This window comes from Orycteropus afer, unplaced genomic scaffold (genome assembly GCF_000298275.1).
Source record: "Orycteropus afer afer isolate SDZICR_OR568_19922 unplaced genomic scaffold, OryAfe1.0 scaffold00043, whole genome shotgun sequence".
Classification (NCBI taxonomy): domain Eukaryota; kingdom Metazoa; phylum Chordata; class Mammalia; order Tubulidentata; family Orycteropodidae; genus Orycteropus; species Orycteropus afer.
Window position 1 is genome coordinate 10,880,384 of NW_006921630.1, and position 21,289 is coordinate 10,901,672.

The window sequence follows — 21,289 nt, forward strand, 5'->3', positions numbered from 1 at the left end:
TTTGGTTACTATAGGCCAACAGGGTATGGCAGAGAGTGTTAGTCTCACACTGAGCTGGAAAAGCACTTTGAGCTATAAAACAAATCAATGCATCATTTTGGGCCTTAGGGAATGATACTAGATTAATTTGAGATACAGAATCAATAAAAATAGATTACCAAAAGAATAAGCCATGATCATATGTAAAGCAATATCCTTTATCTAAGAGTTCAACTAGAAGGAATAAAACTGGGTATAAAAGAATTAGAAAAACAAGGGACAACTAGAAAAAATCATTCACCCTGCAGTACACCCATACTTCCAATAAAAAGAAAGGGCAATTTGATAAAGATTTTAGACAACTATTTAGATTTGTGCAAGATCTTCAGAAAAGAAATAAATTTGTTGTCCCATTAATCCCTGTAGTCCCTAACCCTGCAACTATTCTGACTTTGGTACTGTCATCTGCAAAATTTTTCTCTGTAATCGATCTATGTTCTGCATTTTTATTTTTGCTTTCTGTCCTTCTAACAGACCAGTCTAAGTTCTTATTGGCTTTTACTTAACGAAGGAGTCCAATACTATGGCAGATGATTCCTCAAAGTTTTCAAGACCCCCTACTATATTTTCTTTCCTTTAAGGAAAAACTTAAGAGATGTTTGTCCCATCAGAGGGATCTATAATCAACATGTAGGTGATTTGCTACTAGCCTCAGAAACCAAAGAGCAATGCAAAACTGAATTTCGGTTTATTACACTTTCTGGATTCATACAGGCATAAATTCTAAGGCAAATTACAATATTGCCAAACTGAAAAATATTTAGGGCATCTGCTGTCAGCTGAAGGCTGTAAAGTGTTACAATGTAAGAGTCAGCATTCCTACTTTCTTTTTAGCAGATAAAAAGCCCTACTACAAAAAAAAACAACTTAGGCAATTTTCAGGATTAGTTGAGCATTGTAGATAGTGAATTCCAGCTTTTGCAGAGCAGGACAAATCATTAACAGAAAAATTGTGTGATAATTCCCAAGACACTTTGGTCTGGTCTCTCGAATCTAAAAAGGCCCTGAAACAACTGAAATGGCTATAGCCTCTCCTCCAACTTTAGAGATTCCAAATTTTAAAAAACCTTTCCACTTGTCTTGTTATGACTATAAAGGCGCTGCTAGCAGAATATTAACTCAAAGGCTGGGCCTAGACTATAGACCAGTAGCTTATTTTTGAATGCTAGATGGCTTGGTACTGGGAATGCCTGGGTGACTCCAAGCTGTAGTGGTCACCACCATTTTTGTTGAAAGGGCCAATCTCTAACTTTGGAACACTGACTTATTTGCAAGTCCCACATGCAGTGACTACCATCTTGCAAGTGCATGAAACCTAACATCTGTCAGTGTGCCATCAAACTAATTATGAACAAGTAGTTATCAAATCTAAATATTGTACTGAGGAGATATAATCTTCTAAATACTGCTACTCTCTTATCAGATCCTAATTAAATGGATGACAATGATTATACAATGGTAATAGAAGAAGATACCAGGCCTCGACCTGATTTATCTGATGTTCCTATTTGAAATATTGATTTGATCATGTTAAGTGATGGGTCATATGCATGTAATAAAAATGGCTTGCTTAAGACTTCTTTGTTGACTTCTCATAAAATTCTAGACTCTTATATTTTGTCTGGAATTAAATTGAGACCAGACTGATGAGTTAATAGCAGTTACTAGAGCTACAATTCTGGACTTAAAGTAAATATTATTATGATAGTAAATATATGTTTTGTATCTGTCATGCAAAAGGGAAAATTTGGAAAAATACAAGATTCTTGACTTCAATAGAAACAAAAATATGTCATAGAAAATTGGTACTGATCATATGTAAAGCAATATCCTTTATCCAATCTACCAGTCTGCTAAAGGCTTTACAACTTCCTGTTCAGATATCAGTAAATCACTGTAGAGTTTGCAAAGGACAGAGTGAAAATTTCTAAGGACAATGATTTTGGTGACAGAGCTACAAAGGCTACTTTTAAACCCTGACAGACTCAAAATGTAAAAGCCCCATTCTAATACAACAGGAAACTTTTATTCATTTCCCAAAGTATGCTTTGTGGACAAAAACAGACAATTGGATTAAAAGGGGGGGGGGCTGAAATAAATTCTATTGGAATGTGGGAATTATCTAATAAAATGAGTCCTATATTACAATCCCTATTTGCCTGGTTAGTGTTGTTGTGTCATGAATAAAATCATTTGAGTAAGAGAGAAAGGTTAAAAACACTAGATTCCTACTATGCCAGTCAAAAAGATAATTATTTAAAACATTAAAGAGATGTGCCATTTGTCACCAGAATTCTTTACAGGGTACTCCTAAGGTAAGTGCAGGAAACTTTCTGTGACCAGCTCTAATAAAAGCATTGTTGTTGTTGTTATGTGCCGTCGAGTCGGCCCCGACTCATAGCGACCCCTCCTTGGGTTTCCGAGGCAGTATCACTACGGAAGTAGGATTGCCCAACCTTCCTTCCGAGGAGTGGCTGGTGGGTTTGAACCGCCAGCCTTCTGGTTAGCAGTCAAGTGCTTTTAGCCACTATGCTACCAGAGCTCCTAATAAAAGCATGGTGACAGTTAAATTTCATAAAATCAATGCCTACTAAACATTGATCTATGGGTAGATATATGGGTGAACAGGCTGAACGATCAAGTATGTCTGTGCAAGGGGGAATGTGCCCATGACCATGTATAGAGTTGGCTGACAATGTTTCTACAAGTGAATTTGTATGTTCTGTAAGAATGTCCAGGTATATAGTAAAGCTAACATGGACAAGGTTGTAGATACTTCTTGGCCATAGCTGCTACTTGGAGGGAATAAGTAGTTGGACTTATGGGCTTGGGAACATGGTCACAGGGGACATCAAGCTTAATTGGCATAACATACTACACAAAAACATGGTTCCACACCCTACTTTGGCAAGTAGTGACTGGGATCTTAAAAGCTTGCAAATGGCCATCTAGATGCAAAGATGCATAGAAACAATTAGTCCAAGGGACTGGTACACCATGCAATCCTCAGCCTATATGACTATGAGACCAGAAGAACTAGATGGTGCCTGGCTACCACTGTCAACCACTTAGAGGGGAATCTATATAGGAGATCCTGGATAGAGAGGGAGAACAATGTGGCACAAAACTCAAAATCATTAAAAAAAAAAAAGCCCCAGGTTTGCCGATCTGATAGAGCCTGGTAAATCCCCTGAGACTATGGCCCCTAGCTGCCCTTCAGGTCTGGAATTGAACCCACTCCTATAGCTTCTAGCCAAACAAAAGACAGACATATGTGCTGAACATTTACATTATGTAGATACACTCCTTGGAGAGAACAATCACAGGAGAATAGAAGGGCTGTGTATGCGCAGAAAGACAGTTCAGGGGGCAGGAGTGCATGGGAGGGAAAGACACAGGGAAGAAGTAATTATGGGGAGGAAATGGGAAGAGAGCTGTTACATTGTGGGAAATTGCAGTTAATGTCATAAGACAAAGTGTATGTGAACTGCTGTATGGAAAATGAATTTACTCTGTAAACTTGCAACCAAATCACAATAAAAAAGAAAAAATCAGAGACTTCCGGTAAGATGGTAACAAACTACAGAGACCCTCTTCAACAGAGAAAAGATAAAACAATTGACAGAGATACAGAAGATAATCCTGGAGCCCTGAGCTTTGAAAGGAAGTATACAGAAGTAGATTAGGCACTGAGTGGAAAAACCTGAAAACAGTGAGTACAGAGATAGAGCTGCAGATGTCAGCTACCCTGACAGGACCAACAGCCTGAATATTTCCCAGGGCTGTTGGGACCTAAGAATTGACCTAAACATCATCCCTGGTCACCAAGGGCTGCAGGGATGACCGTGCTGGTGGCCTATGACTAGGAAGGGAAACAGCAAGGAGGGAGACAACCTGAGTTACGGACTTTCAGCTGTCCAGAGGGCACAGCCATTTTGATTGTTTACAAGCGGTGGCCAATTTGGATATGTAAAGTGACTGAGGTAGCAGCCATTTTGAATGTTTACAGATGGTGGCCATTTTTAATATTTAAAGTGACAGCATTCTCATTTGGATTCCAGGGACCTAAGAATAGTCTCTGTTTACCAAGGACAACAGGGACATATGGGAGCTAACAACAGGAAAGGAAATAGGTGGTGAGGGTATAAGTGCTGCCAACTAGAGGAGCACAGCACAGTACCCTGCTTACGTAGATAACATCCAAAGAAATAAAAAATTATGGGCAAGTCACTCCAAAATACAATCACCAATTAAATATAAACACAAAAATGTCACAATGTCTCCAAGACAAAAGATGATCACAGTCCACACAAAGACGCAAGATAAAGCAGGGGAATCAAGGCACCAGGATATCAACCCAGAACACTCCGCAAGGAAGAAGCAGCATTGGAACTCCCTGATAAGAAATTCAAAATAATTATGATTAGATACTGACAACAGATTGAGAAACAGAGGAAGGAAAACACTGACAAAATTGAGGAAAACACAGAAATACCCTAGAACAATTTAGAAAAACAATACAAGAACAAAATGACAAAATAAATGAAAAATTAGAAAATGATACAAAGTCTACAGACTGAAATCCAGAAGATTAATACTAAATCTTCAGAAATAGATAACACTTTGAATGGGTAAAGGAGTAATTCTGTCTGGAAGACAGAATTAGTGAGACTGAAGGCAAATACCTCAATACTTGTTTGGAAAGGGATCAATCAGTAAAATGATCAAAACAAAATGAAGAAAGCCTAAGGTTCACATGGGATACCAACAAAAGGAATAACTTATATGTCATCAGTATTCCAGTACAGGAAGAGACAAATAAAACCACAGAGAAAACTGTCGAAGATTTGTTGGAAGAGAATTTTCCCTGGTATGATGGAAGATGAGAATATATCCATTCAAGAAGTGCAATGAACCCCAAACAGGATAAACCCTAAAAGAAAATCACGAAGACATATCATCATCAAACATACCAAAACCAAAGACAAAAGAAAGAATCCTGAAAGCAGCATGGGAAAAACTAAAAGTTACCTACAAGGGGCAACCAATAAGACTAAACTCAGATTTCTTGGCAGAAACCATGTAGGCAAGAAGACAATGGGATTGTGTATATATAAGACCCTGAAAGAAAAAAATTTCCAACCAAGAAATATGTACCCAGCAAAACTGTCCCTCAAATATGACAGTGAAATTAAGACATTTCCAGATAAGCAGAAATTAAGGGAATTTGTTAAAACCAGACCAACTTTACAAGAGTTGCTAAAGGGAGTCCTTTGGACAGAGAACCAACAACAGCAAACAACAACCAACCATTAACACACCTGATGACATAACCCAGAAACCAACACAGCTATGGAATTATCCAAAGTATACAAGCCTCCAAGATTGTGAACAAGGAACTAGAGACATCAATTGACAAATGAGGACAACTACAAACCAGAAAGGGAAAAAACTGTGTAGTTTCAGAACTCCTAAATGGTAGGGAATCAAGACAACTGCAAGATAGAACAGATTGTTCTAAACTTGGGAAGAAAATTATAACTCACAGGGTAACCTCAAAAAAAAAAAAAATGATAAACTTTCACATCAAAACAAAAAAGAGGACTAGCACAAATACTTAGCAGATATTAGAACAATAGCAATGAAGGAAGTGATATCATGATTCATAAACAAAATGAGCACAGGACAGAAAATTATATGGAACAAAGAAAACAGCAATACCACAAAAAAGCACATAACAAAATGACAACAACAAATTTATACTTGTCAATAATTACAATGAATGTCAATGGATTAAATGCACCACTCAAAAGATGGAGAGCTGCAGACTGGATAAGAAAACATAACCCATCAATATGCTGTCTACAAGGGACACACCTTAGAGACAAAGACGAAAACAGACTAAAAATCAAAGGTTGGAAAAAGACATATGAAGCAAATGGCAACCATCAAAGAGCAGGAGTGGAAATATTAATTTCTGATTAAATTGTTTTGAGCAGCCAGTCCGTTGAAAGGGAGTTTCCCTAGGCGTATGGCCTGCTTCCAGTATATTTATGGATATCCTGGGAAAAGAGACACTCCTCTGTGGATCAGGATCCTTTTGTGCTGCCTACAACTGTCCATGAGCGAACAATTCACCATTCAGCCTGGAGATCTTGGATTTGTCATTCTTTGGAGTCAGCAGCCAGTATACTGCCTGCCAACCTTGAGGTCATCAGCCCCTGTAGCTGTGTGAGGTGGGAAAAGCCTCGAGCTTGACATTTGATCCAAGAACTTAGGAATTGCCAGCTTCTATAAGTGTGTGAGCCATTTTCCTAAGATAAATTTCTCCTGTTCTCTCTCTATATATATATGTAGGACCTCTGGTAGCATAGTGCCTAAAGCATTTGACTGCTAACCAGAAGGCTGGTGGTTCAAACCCAACAGCCACTCCTCAGAAGGAAGGCTAGGCAATCTACTTCTGTAGTGATACTGCCTTGGAAGCCCAAGGAGGGGTTGCTATGAGTTGGGTCCAACTCAGTGGCACATAACAACAACAACAACATTGTATATATAAGCTTTACTGGTTTTGCTTCTCTAGAGAATCCAACCTAACACATTATTATTATTATTATACCACTTTCAATCACAGATAGAACTGGAAAGAAACTCAACAAAGATGCAGAAGAACTGAACAATACAATCCAACAGCTTGACCTTATAGACAATTACAAAACACTTCACTCAACCACAGCACAATATACATTCTTTTCCAGTGCACATAGACCATATGTTAGGTCATAAAGCAAGCCTCAATGAATTTAAAAACATTGAAATACTGCAAAGCATCTTTTCAGATAATAATGCTGTAAAAATTAGAAATAACAATAGGAAGATGAATGGAAAAAGAGACTAACAGAGGCCGAAGTGAAAAATCTAAGCAGACCCATAACAGAAGAAGAAATTGAACAGGTCATAAAAAAATTATCACAAAAAAGAAAAGCCCTGGCCCAGATGGTTTCACTGGTAAAATCTACCAAACATTCAGAGAAGAGCTGACACCAATCCTACTCAAAATATTCCAGAATATAGAAAAGGATGGAATTCTCCCAAATTCATTTTATGAAGCAAGCATAACCTTGATACCATAACCAGGCAAAGACATCACTAAAAATGAAAAATACAGACTGATATCCCTCATGAATATAGATGCAAAACTCTTCAACAAGGAAAAGAAGAAAAGACCAAAATGTATGTCAGAAGACTCTGAAACTTGCCCTTGAGCAGAGAGTAGCTAAAGCAAATGGCATAAATGACAAGATAAAAGAGCTGAACAGAAGAATTCAAACAGCTGCTCAAGCAGACAAAGCCAATTACAATAATGAAATGTGCAATGAACTGGAGTTAGAAAAACAATTGAGAAGAACATGCTCAGTATCTCTCAAACTGAAAGAACTGAGGAAAAAAATTAAGCCTTGGGTTGCAATATTGAAAGATTCTATGGGCAAAATATTGAATGATATAGGAAACATTAAAAAGAAGATGGAAGGAATACACAGTCACTATACCAAAAAGAATTGGTCGATGTTCACCCATTTCAGGTCGTGGCATATGATTGAGAACCAGTGGTACCGAAGGAAGAAATCAAAGCTGCACTGAGGGAAGAAGAGAAGAACAAGGCTTCAGGAATTGACAGAATACCCATTGAGATGTTTCAGCAAACAGATGACACGCTGGAGGTATTCACTCGGCTATGCCAAGAGATTTGGAAGACAGCTACCTGGCCAACTGACTGGAAGAGATCAATATTTGTACCTATTCCAAAAAAAGATGATCCCATAAAATGTGGAAATTATTGAACAATATCATTAATATCACACACAAGTAAAATCTTACTGAAGATAATTCAAAAATGTTTGCAGCAATATATTGACAGAGAACTTCCACAAATGCAAGCTGGATTCAGAAGAGGACATGGGATGTGGGATATCATTGCTGATGTCAGATAAATCTTGGCTCAATGCAAATACCAGAAAGATGTTTACTTGTATTTTATTGACTATGCAAAAGCATTCGATTGTGTGGATCATAGCAAATTATGGGTAACATTGAGAAGAATGGGAATTCCAGAACACTTACTTGTACTCATGAGGAACCTGTACATAGACCAGGAGGCTGTCGTTCAAACAGAACAAGGGACACTGCATGGTTTAAAATCAAGAAGGGAGTGTGTCAGGGTTGTATCCTTTCACCATACTTATTCAATCTGTATGCTGAGCAAATAATCTGAGAAGTTGGACTATATGAAGAAGAACATGGCATCAGGATTGGAGGAAGAATCATTAACAACCTGAGATATGCTGCCAACACAACTTTGCTTGCTGAAAGTGAGGATGACTTGAAGCACTTCCTGATGAAGATTAAAGACTACAGTCTACAGTATGGATTACATCTCAACGTAAAGAAAAAAAAAATCCTCACAACTGGACCTATAAGCAGCATCATGATAAATGGAGAGAAGATTGAAGTTGTCAAAGACTTCACAGTGCCTGGTTATACAATTGACATTAATGGAAGCAGCAGTCAGGACATCAGATGATGTATAGCACTGGGCAAATTGTCTGCAAAGGATCTCTTTCAAGTGCTGAAGAGCAAAGATGTCTCCTTGAGGACTAAGGTGCGCCTGGCACAGCTATGGTATTTTGAATCACCTCATATGCATGTGAGGGCTTGACAATGAATAAGGAAGATGGAAGAAAAGTTGATGCTTTTGAGTTGTGGTGGTGGCGAAGAACGCTGAAAGTGCCATGGACTGCTAAAACATCTAACAAATCTGTCCTGAAGGAAGTGCAGCCAGAATGCTCCTTGGAGGCGAGAATGGCCAGACTTCTTCTCACCTACTTTGGCCATGTCAGAAGGGACCATTCCCTGCAGAAGGATGTCAAGCTTGGTAAAGTGGAGGGTCGACGAAAGAGGGGAAGGGCCTCAAAAAGATGGATTGACACAGTGGCTACAGCAATGGGCTTAAGTATAGCAGGGATCGTGGAGCTGGTGCGGGACTGGGCATTGTTTCGTTGTGCTGTGCATAGGGTCGCTATTAGTCGGAGACGACTCCAAGGCACCTAATAACAGCAGCAATCTTTATGTGCCACATAGCAAAACATATTAAATCTGACAGAAAAAGTTTAATTTGCAGGTGTCCTGAAATATCACACGCCCTATCGTCCTCAGTCCTCTGGGCACACAGAATAAATCCAATTTTAAAAGAATCAATAATATTATCTTAAAAACATGAGTGTAATGAGTTATATCTGTTTAGCTATAGAATGGTTAAGATTCCTTTCTCTCTTTGAAATCTCTTTAACAGATTGCCTGTGATGCATCACATTCTGTTTTAATGTTTATTCAATAAAACTTTCTTCCACTTCTATTTTTGTAGAAAAGTTTTCTGGATTGAGAGTAGATTTTGTTTTCAGTAACTTTTTCCCAACACTTTGGAGGACTTAAGGAGCTCTGGTAGCATAGTGCCTAAGGCACTTGACTGCTAACTAGAAGGCTGGCGGTTCAAACCCACCAGCCACTCCTCGGAAGGAAGGTTGGGCAATCTACTTCCTAAGTGATACTGCCTCAGAAACACACAACAACAACAACAACATTGGAGGACTTATAACTGTATTACTATTGCTGCTGCTGCTGGTGGTGGTTGGTAACAAGTCAATTCTAATTTATGTCAACCCTGTATGTATCAAAGAATCGTGCTCCCTAGTTTTCAATGGCTGATCTTGGGAAAAAGATCACCAGCTCTTTCTTCCAAAGTGCCCCATAACTGCAGTGAAACCTTTTCCCAACTAGCTGGCTTGTTTCTCTGTGCACATTGTGGGCAGTGATTGCCTACACATTCTTTACTTTTAGCATCTAGGCCTTTAATCAGAGTCAGCTGTTTTGAGTCTCTCTTTGATTATTCTTAGTCCTTTTATGCCTTCCCTTTGGTGTCCCTCCATACATCAGATGTTTTGTTTTGTTTTACTTTATTAGGAACACAATAAGTAAAGATGAAAAGAATGTTAAGAAGGCTAAAAATAAATTAAGATTCTTTGGCCCCAATAACAAAAGTACAAGAGGTAGCTAAATGGTACTGTGTATTTGGCAACATTTAATCCAGACTTGCCATACAGTTTTCCTTTAGATTTTCATTCTTCATTCCCTAACCACTTCATCTGCATTTTGATGCAGAATGGGTCACTTTATACTATTTGCATGCATGTCAGTTTCTAGATTTTTAAATCAATGGGATTTTAAGGAAAAGGGTCTTTATTGTCACAAGACCTTACAAGGTCAGTGCTCCTCAAACTGCAAACCACGTACAAATCACATAAGCATCTTGTTAAAATGCAGGTGCTGACTGGGTAGGTCTGTGTTGTTATGTGCAGTCCAGTCAGCCCCCACTCATAGCGACCCCTCCTTGGGTTTCCGAGGCAGTATCACTACGGAAGTAGATTGCCCCATTTTTCTTCCGAGAAGGGCTGGTGGGTAGGTCTGTGGAGGGTCTAGAATTCTACATTTCTAAGGTTAAAAAAGGAGCTCTGGTAGCATAGCGCCTAAGGCATTTGACTGGTAACTAGAAGGCTGGTGGTTCAAACCCACCAGGCACTCCTCAGAAGGAAGATTGGGCAATCTACTTCCATAGAGATACAGCCTTGGAAACCCAAGAAGGGGTCACTATGAGTCTCAAATGACTCAACACCAGTGAGTTTGTTTAGGAGCTCTGATGGCGTAGTGCGTAAGGCACTTGACTGCAAACCAGAAGGGTGGCGGTTCAAACCCATCAGCCATAACTCAGAAGGACGGTGAGGCAATCTATTTTTGTAGTGATACTGCCTTGGAAACCCAAGGAGGGGTCGCTATGAGTCAGGTCCGACTCGACGGCAGGTAACAACAAGGTTAAAAATAGAATTTTCCTAACATTTGTATACAAACTCATAAACTTTATTTTTCAGCTCATAAACCAGAGAACATCTGGTTTGGAAGCCAGATGAGTTCCAAAACATGATACAAAGCAGAAGGGGAGCACAGACCTACAGTACAAGGAAGCTATACTGGGCAAATATACTGGAGGGCATTTTTTTTCCTTATTTGATATTAAGGGAAACTTTTGAACTAGGTTAAGGAGCTCTGGTGGCATAGTGATTAAAGCATTTGGCTGATAAGCAGAAGGTAAGGAGTTTGAATCCACAGCCGTTCCACAGGAGAAAAGTGAGGCAGTCTGCTTCAGTAAATATTTACAGTCCTGGAAATCCTATGGGGCAGTTCTTCTTTGTCTTAAAAGGGGCCACTATGAGTTGGAATTGACTTAATGGCAGTGGGTTTGGTTTGGGGTTTGAACTAGGTTAAACTGAGTAGGCAAGTGCTGATTAGCTAGCTTAGGTTTCAGTTTCTAAGAGTCATTGACTTGGCTTTAGGCTCCTGTGAAGATTAGGCACGTACAAGAAATGGAAAGTTAGGTTTCAGTTTGTTGATGTGGGGCTCAGCACAAATGACTCCACTGTGGCCTAGTATAGTCAGGTTAAGGAGCTCTGGTGGTGTAATGGTTAAGGCATTTGGCTGCTAACCAAAAGGTCAGTGGTTTGAACCCACCAGCTGTTCCATGGAGGAAAAGCTGAGGCAATCTGCTTCCATAAGGCTTTACAGCCTTGGAAAACCAATGGGGGTCACTATGAGTTGGAATAGACTTGATGGCAGTGAATTTGGGTTTTTTGGTTTATAGTCAGGTTAACAATAGATACAGGGATTAGTTGAATAATTTAAGAAAGACTTTATATATTCTTTCCATTTTTCCCCTTGTCTTAGAGAAATCAACTTTTCAGTAATTGGTCGGTATGTGGACTATCTTGTGGAAGAACAGGGAGTGAAGAACATTTTTGGTAAGTCTTCTTTAGGACTTCTCATACATCTCTCTAGCTCAGTCCTTAGAAAGTAGCTCCCCCTGGTTACCAGTCAAGAGGTCACAGCACCACTGGTGCTTATAACTGAGCCTGGCTAAACTAACTACAGTTTGTGAATTTGTAGACTCACTTGTTTCAGACCTACAAAGAGATCTCTAATTTGATGGTATGTCTTCAAAACAGCTGAAGTATCATTTTTATCCTCATTTAGAGATGGCTCAGATATATTATTTAGGTTGACTAAGGCTATTCAACTAAGAAGTGGTAGAGTAACAACTAAACCCAGGTTTTATATCTCTTAAAAATGGGCTTTATTCCATCTTCACCTTACTTTTCAAATTATGAATGTAAGAAATCCTCTAAATGTAGCACATAAAGCAATTACAGAGCAGCAGTTATCCTCATTTATTTCATAGATGGTGGAAATGAAAAACTGAGACCTTGAAAATTTTAAGCCTGAGAACAGTACTTACCTGCCATTGAACTACCCTTTGCATTGTATTCAAAGTTCTGAGCCCCTTGAATTCATTGCCATTCTGAGAACACTCACCTTGACCCTGAACTACTGCTCAACCAACAGGGGCCCCTTCAGCTGGAGGGGCTGTAATCAGGGCAGGTTAAAATTTATGTGAAAAAGTGTTCCAGACCACACACGCCCTGGAGAGAACAATCATGGGAGAAGGAAAGGCTGCTTATGCACAGGGAGATAGCTCAGGGTGCAGAAGAGTATGAAGGGATGGACACTGGGAGGAGGTAACTATGGGGAGGAAGTGGGAGGGGAGCTGGAGCTGCTGCATTGTAAATTTTGGTCAATGACATGAGACAAAGTATATGTGAACTGCTGTATGAAAAGTGAATTTACTCTGTAAATCTTCACCCAAATCCTAATAAATAAATAAATAAATAAATAAATAAATAAATAAAAGTGTTCCAGACCATATACCAAAATTGAAACCTGTTATAGAACCATTTAGGGCCTTTCCCTCTCCACTCCCCATGCTGCAGACCATAAGAAGCAGCCTGAATCTTACTCCTCAAAGAGCCACAGATCTCCTCTGGTACAGAGAAGAAGTAGGAACATGCCTTCTACTGGAACAGTCTTGAAGTGTATTCAAGACTGCAGAATGATAAAAGCACTCATCCCACACCCCCTTATCCTCCCTGCCAACCACGTGCTCAGTCCTGGACAGTTAAATTGCCACTGTATTTATTAAATAAATAACTCATCACTGAGTTGATTCCAATGCATGGTGACCCCATGTGTTACAGAGTACAATGATTCCATGTTTTCTTGGCTGTAATCTTTAAGGAAACAGATTGCCAAGCCTTTCTTCTATGGCATTACTAGGTGGGTTTGAACCACAATCTTATTGTTAGTCACTGAGCACAAACCATTTATGTCACACAGGGAATCTTCCACGTTCATTAACCAACAATTGCTATCGAATCTGACTCATAGCAACCCTATGGGACAGAGTAGAACTGCCCCACAGGGTTTCCAAGGCTGTAAATCTTTTCATGGAAGCAGATTACTACATTTTATCCCACAGAGTGGCTGGTGGATTTGAACTACATTCTATTAGCAGCTGAGTGCTTTAACCACTGTACTACAAGGGTTCCTCCATATGCCCCAGTAATGTATCTTAGTACCATTTGCATCCTTTCTTTGATCCATTATGAAGTGACTGCAGTAAAAAGAAAGATGATGGATTTTGGAATCATACAGATCTGGATTCAAACTTAGAAATTCAGAGCTTCAAATTTTTGTCTGTAATTGAGAATCATAACCCCTGCTGTGCTGGGTGGCTGTGATAATAAATGGCACAAGAAATATTAATCTCCTTTGTGCTTCCTTTATGAATGATCATAAAGCAAAATAAGTTGTCCTAGAGCACTGCTACCATGTCAGACTATAGACAGAGGTAGTTTTAGATCTTTAGTAAACACCAATGTCTTCATGAGTGAGTAACTCCCATTCACCACCTCCTTGACACCCCAATACTGGATGGTGTTCATTTTCCTGCCTTCAATCCCACACATAGAACTGGGTGGTGAGGTTTGGAGTGTGAATAATTATTTGTCTCCATTCAAAATCCTTGCTATCTGTTCCTGATAGCAAGGACAGATCTCTAATTACAAGTCATAACCTTCCAGCTGCTTTTGGCAGGGTGAATAGTAAAAAAAAAAGACTGAAGTAGAAATGGAAACAGGGCATCTCTCCCACCTAGATTCTAGCTGTCAAATAAAAAACACAGCCAGACTTTGATAGGGAGAAGCTTTATCAGAAACAAAATGCGGAAAGGGGACTGTTATAGGACTGTTGTTGTTGTTGTTATGTGCCGTCGAGTCGGCCCCAACTCATAGCGACCCCTCCTTGGGTTTCCGAGGCAGTATCACTACGGAAGTAGGATTGCCCAACCTTCCTTCCGAGGAGTGGCTGGTGGGTTTGAATTGCCAGCCGTCTGGTTAGCAGGCAAGTGTCTTAGTCACTATGTTATAGGACTGGGAACAGTTTAATAGGGGGAACATTCAGACCATAAGATCTGCAAGCACCTCAAAGAGTTGGGCAAAAAATGTTTTTCTTTTATAGTTGTTGTTGTTATGTGCCATCAAGTCAGACCCGACTCATGGCAACCCCTCCTGGGAAGATGAGAGAAAACAAAAATAGAAAAAAAACAACCCAGGTATGAGGAAGTAGGATGAGCAGGTGACATCATCAGCTGGTAAGTCAGAATGTGTTATGCTGCAGTTAGCCTATTCTCTCTGAGTGGCCCTTAAAGAGGGGAGCATATTGACTCAGGTGGAGGGTGGGCCAAAGTTCAGGAAATTGGGGAAAGGAGAGAAACTTTATGGAAGTATGATTAACCAGCACTTGTGATTGATCAGTGGGGGCAAGCAATTCACTTACACATTTATGAGGCAAGGAATGGAAATTTGGAGGGTCTGTGGCCTTGTCATAGGTAAACAGGGGTCATCCATGAGTCTTACCTAAGTCATATGGAAAGGGTGGTATTTGCAGTAAGCTGTTTTCCTGAACACAAAGGGTGAGAGGAATTTCTGTAACCATCACTGTTTTCCAGTATCACCAGGTTCAGGTAAAAGTTAACATTAACATAGCCTCTGGTGTTTCCCATGTCCTTTCCTTGCATTTTCAGAGTTGTCATTGGAGGGGCAAAAGGTATTCATTGGTCCCACTGACTGGCTCTTTGTTTGTACAGTGAATGGCACAACAGGAGAAGGCCTGTCCCTGAGCATCTCAGAGCGTTGCCAGGTTGCAAAGGAATGGGTGACAAAAGGGAGAAACAAGTGAGTATCTTAACCAGGATAAAAACCACCCACTAGTAAGAGCTATGTTGAATGAGGCTCTTTCCCAATGACACGACCTCCCTGCCTTCTGTCAGAGTCCAGGCTCGACAAGGTCAACTTGTAGGAAGATGAGCAGGACCCATTGTGGGTGGGGGGTAGAAGGGTAGGGATGTGAAGGATCCTGGCATTTCTGCGAGGAGCTGAGGCAGAGAAGCACCCTTCCTTTTCTGTGGAAGGACTGACAGACTGCAGGGTCTATCTGGCTCCCAGGTTCCCTCTGGAAAACTGCCTTTTACCCATCTACAATGTCAGTCCCCTCAGGTTATGTGTTCTTGGGCTGAAGGGATAAGAGAAGGAATGAAGGGGAGGCCTACCTGATGCTAGTGACTGATTCTGCTGTATTCCTGGCTCCTTTGAACTTCTCCCTCTCTTGGATCTTGTGAACATGTATCCCAAGAATTCTGTCTTAAGACAGGTATCTCGTGCTTACAGTGGCCCCTTGCTTTCCTTACACCCATACATGGATGGATTTACTTCTGGCTCTCAGTTCAGTCCCATTGGTCTATGTGGCTGTCATTGTATCAATGCTAGGCTGTTTTGATTACTATGGCTGTATGGTAGGTTTTGAGATAGAGGTAAGGCCTCCTACTTTTTTCTTCTTTTTTAGTAGTGCTTTGCTTATCTGCAGTCTCTTTCCTTTCCATATAAAGTTGGTGATTAGTTTTTCCATCTCTTTAAAGAATGATGTTGAATATATCTATATTCTGTAGATCACTTTGGGTAGTATTGACATTTTCACAAAGCCAAGTCTTCCTATCCATGACATGGAATATATTCTTCCATTTACTGAGATCTCTTTTGAGTTTTTATAGTAGTGTTTTGTAGTTTTTTTTTATATAGGCTGTTTGTACCAATGGAACAGAATGGAGAACCTAGAAGTAAATCTATCCATGGATAGATAAATAATCTTTATCAAAAAGCTAAACCCATTAAATAGGGAAGAGATAGTCTCTTTTTTTTTAATTTTTTATTGTGATTTGGGTACAGATTTATAAAGCAGATTTGTTTTACTCTCAACAGTTCATGTACATTTGGTTTCACGCCCAATTACAATCCCAACAACAAAAGCTCTCCTCCCATCTCCTCCCTGCGACCACCTCTTCCCTGTGTCCTTCTTATCTATGCATTCCTGTCTGTCCAACTTTCCCTCTATGCAAATGCTACCCTTCTGATGTCCACAGTTGACTGATCTAAGGGATACATCTCCATAGGGTAGACAGATGCATCTCCCTGGGATAGTGTTCTGCTTGCAGGCCTTTTTACTGTTTGACTGAGAACTAATCCATGGACATGAGTCTAGTTCCAGGCCCAAAAGGTAACCCAAGGCCATAGTCTTGGGGGTTCCATCAGTCTCTATCCAACCAGTGATTCTGGTCATTTTTGTGTTTTTTAAATTTGTTCCATATTTTTCTTCCTACTCTATCCAGGATCTCCAATTTTGATCCCTTTCTAAGTGGCTGGCATTGGTAGCTAGGCACCATCTAGTTCTTCTGGTCTCAGAATTATGAAGGTTGAGGGCCTTGTGGTCCATCATATCCTTGGACTAATTGTTTCTATGACTTTGATTTTCTTCACTCTTCTTTGCTCCAGATGAAACTAAAAACCAAACTAAACTAAAAACTAAAAACCAAAGTCAAATCTGACTCATACATAGCAACCCCTCTTTGGGTTTCCAAGGCAGTATCACTACAGAAGTAGATTGCCCCATCTTCCTTCTGAGGAGTGGCTGGTAGGTTTGAACCACCAGCCTTCTGCTTATCAGCCAGATGGCTTGGGCACTACACCACCAGAGCTCTCATTGCTCCAGATGAGGGGAGGCCAATAGTTATATCTTAGATGGCTGCTTGAAAGCTTTTAAGATGCCAATCGCTACTCACCAAGTAGGATGTAGAACAAGATTTTTATGTACTATATTGTCCCAGTTGACCTTGATATCCCCCAAGACCATGTCTCTCCCTTAAGGTGCTTGGTTGACACTTAGAAGCTACTCCAACCTTGTCTTCTGTTACTTCTATAATGTATATGGATATTTCTGTAGCACAAATACATGTTTAAGAATATCTTCAGCCAAATCTATCCATGGTCATGGGTATATTCCTGTTAACCTACCCAGGCTTGATCTTTTCACCTATCTATGCATTTACCCTTAGATTAGTGTTTGCTGCCACTGTTAATGCAGTATTGTATATGTAACAGTATTTGCCTCTGTTGTCTACCTTTTATGCATGTTTCTGTGTCCTCATTTTCTGTATTGTTATTGTGCTAGTCACACACTTTTGTTACATTGCCTTTCCCTTCACCCAACTCAACACATGAATCTTAACTAGTCAGAAATTTTCCCTCCCCTTCCCTCCCATCCCTGGTAACCAACCAAGTAAATTTCCTTCCTTGCATAAATCTTCCCTTGCATTTTATAATAATGCACTCATACAAAATTTGTCCTTCTGTGATTGACTTATTTCACTTAGCATAATGTCCTCCAAATTAATCCACATTATGAGGTGATTCGGACATTCTTCATTATTCTTTAACGTTGTATAGTTTTCCATCGTGTGATGTACCATAGTTTGATTATCCATTCATCTCTTGATAGGCACTTATGTTGTTTCCATCTCTTTGCTATAGTGAATTTTGGTGCAGTGAACATGGGTGTGCATATGTCTATTTGTGTCATGAATCTTACCTCTTTAGGATATATCCCAGTAGTAGAATTGCTGGATCAAATGATATTTCTATTTCCAATTTAAGGAAACGCCATACTGTTTTCCGTAGTGGCTATACCATTTTACAGTCCCGCCAGCAGTGAATGAGAGTTCCAATCTCTACACATGCTCACCAGCAATTGTTATTTTCTGCCTAGTTGAACTTTGCTATTATTGTTGGGGTGAGATGATAAAGAGATAGTCTCTTTAAGAAATGGTACTGGAAAACTGGATATCAATTTGCAGAAACATGAACCCGGATCCATATTTCTCACCATATACAAAAACTAATTCAAGGTGGATCAAAGACCTAAATATAAAACCTAAAACTGTAAAGATCATCAAAGAAAAAATAGGAGCAAACTTAGGGAGCCCAAAAGATGACATAAATATACTGTCAAACATAACTCAAAATATACAAACATCAGAAGAGAAACTAGATAACTGGGAACTCTTAAAAATTAAACATTTGTACTCCTCAAAACACTTCACCAAAAGAGTGAAAAGAGAACCTACAGACTGGGGAAAAAATTTTGGCAATGATATATCAGACAAAGGAGCTCTGGTGGTGTAGTGCCTAAGGCATTTGACTGCTAACCAGAAGGCTAATGGTTCAAACCTTCCAGCCACTCCTCGGGAGGAAGATTGAGCAATCTACTTCCATAGTAATAATGCCTCAGAAACCCAAGGAGGGGTCGCTATGAGTCAGGTCCAACTCCACGGCAGTGAGTGGAGTTTATATCAGACAAAGAACGAATCTCTAAAATTTATAGAAAACCTCGATACCTCAACAACGAAAAGACAAACAATCCAATTAAAAAATGGACAGCGGACATGAACGATACCTTATCAAAGAAGACATTCAGGTGGCCAACAAATACATGAGGAAATGCTCTCTGGACTCCATTCAGCTTTCTCACGCTGACAGTTTCCCTCATCCAGGATAACTGTCTTGTTTTATCTTCGTTCTGTCCAAGGCTTAATGAAATTTTCTTTATTGGAAAAAAAAGCGGGGGGGGGGAGGAATGCTCTCAATCATTAGCCATTAGAGATAAGCAAATCAAAACAACAGTGAAATATCATCTCACCCCAGCATTAATGACAAGGTTCAAAAGCCCAGAAAACAAAAACAATAAATGCCAGTGAGGTTGTAGAGATTGGAACCCTCATACACTGTTGGTAAAACTGTAAAATGGTACAACTACTGTGGAAAACTGAATGACACTTCCTTAAAAAGTTGGAAATAAAAATACCATATGATCCAGCAATCCCACTCAAGGTATATATCCTAGAGAAATAAGACCTATGACACAAATAGATACATGCACACTCATGTTCACCACAGGATTATTCATAATAGCAAAAAGATGGAAACAACCAAAATGCCCATGAACAGATGAATGCATAAACAAACTATGATATATACATACAATGGAATACTATGCAATGTTAAAGAATAACAAATCTGTGAAACACCTCATAACATGGATGAACCTAGAGGACATTATTCTGAGTAAAATTAGTGAATCACAAAAGAACATATATTGTATGCAGCCACTACTGTAAAAAGTCAAGAAAAGGTTTACACACAGAAAGAAGCATTCTCTGATGGTTACAGGGAAGGGACGGGAAAAGGGAGGGTAAATCACTAACTAGAGGGTAGATGTGTATTAACTAGGATGAAGGGAAAGGCAGTACACAGAAAGGAGGAAGTCAGCACAAAATGATCAAGGCAAAGGAAAACACTGAGAGGAGCAGAAGAGTTAAAGTCAACAAAGGTAAATACAATTACATACACAGTCCTGCAGTAACAGTCATAAAAATAATCTATGAGTGGATATAGATAGACATTCAAGCTGAACAGGTGTGGGAAGGTGAGTGAGACTGTATCCATGAATATATATATATTGATTTGACAGAGGATATGTCTCCATATGTATTTATATGTGCTGCAAATATATCCATAAATACAGTAGAGCATATAGGAGGCAAAGTTATGAAATATATCCATGAATACAGTAGAGCATATAGGAGGCAAAGTTATGAAAGCCTGGGAGCTCAGGACCATAATTTCAGAGGACATCAAGGTCAATTGGCATAACACAGTCCGGAAAGACAATGTTCTACATCCTGCTTTGGTGAGAAGTGGCCAGAGTCTTAAAAGCTTGTGAGTGACTATTTAGGGTACAACTATTTGTCTCTCCCCATCTGGAGCAAAGAAGAATGAAGAAAATCAAAGACACAAGGAAACAATTAGCCCAGCCTCTGTGAACCTAAGACCAGAAGGACTAGATGGTGCATGGCTACCACTGCTAACCACTCTGAAAGGGATCGCAATAGGAGGTCCTGGATAGAGTAGGAGAAAATGTGAAATGTGAAAGAAAACTCAAAATAATAAAAAAGACCAGGCTTACAGGTCTGACAGAGACTGATGGAACTTCTGAGACTTTGACCCAAGCCTGGAACGGAAATCACCCAGTGGCTGAAATTTCAGTGACACAAGATACAGGCCTATAAGGTAAATGGTAACACCAGGAAGGTATGCACTCCTTAGAACAATCAACTATATGAGATTATAAGGGCAACATTTGCCCAGGGATAAAGCTCAGAAGGCAGGAAGGGATAGGAAAGATGGATGAGCGGAAATACTAAACACAAGGAGGAAGTGGGAAGAGTGCTGTTACATTGTGGGAATTGCAATCGATGTCACAAATAAAAATATGTATTCATTTTTGAATGGAAAAGCAATTTCCTCTGTAAACTTTAAAAATAAAGAGAGTGGAGAACTGGTGGATGGCCTCGGAGGGGATTTTTAATAATAACGGAATTAGATAGAGTAGCTTTATTTGACTGATAACCAGAAGGCTGGCAGTTCAAACCCACCAGCCACTCCTCAGAAGGAAGACTGGGCAGTCTACTTCCATAGAGATACCACCTCAGAAACCCAAGGAGGGGTTGCTGTGAATTGGAATAGACTTGACGGCAGTGAGTGAAGAAGTTAGAAGGAAAGTATGGACGGTGATGTTGATGTGTTGAGAGGTACGTTGTTGTTAAGTGCCGTCGAGTAGTTTCCGACTCATAGCAACCTCATGCACAGCAGAACGAAACACTGCCCAATCCCACGCCAGCCCCACAATCCCTGCTATACTTGAGCCCATCATCGCAGCCACCGTATCAATCCATCTCCTTGAAGGCCTCCCCCTCTTTCGTCGACCCTCCACCCTACCAAGCATGACATCCTTCTCCAGGGAATGGTCCCTT

General features: G+C 39.9%; 1 protein-coding gene across 1 annotated transcript in view; it reads left to right on the plus strand.

The window, feature by feature from the left end:
• NPL (N-acetylneuraminate pyruvate lyase) overlaps positions 1 to 21,289 on the plus strand; it is an 85,300-nt gene that overhangs the window by 7,520 nt on the left and 56,491 nt on the right. The window contains exons 2-3 of the mRNA XM_007937659.2: positions 11,866 to 11,939; positions 15,179 to 15,266. Coding sequence (XP_007935850.1) covers positions 11,866 to 11,939; positions 15,179 to 15,266 — 162 coding nt within the window. The remainder of the gene's footprint in view (positions 1 to 11,865; positions 11,940 to 15,178; positions 15,267 to 21,289) is intronic.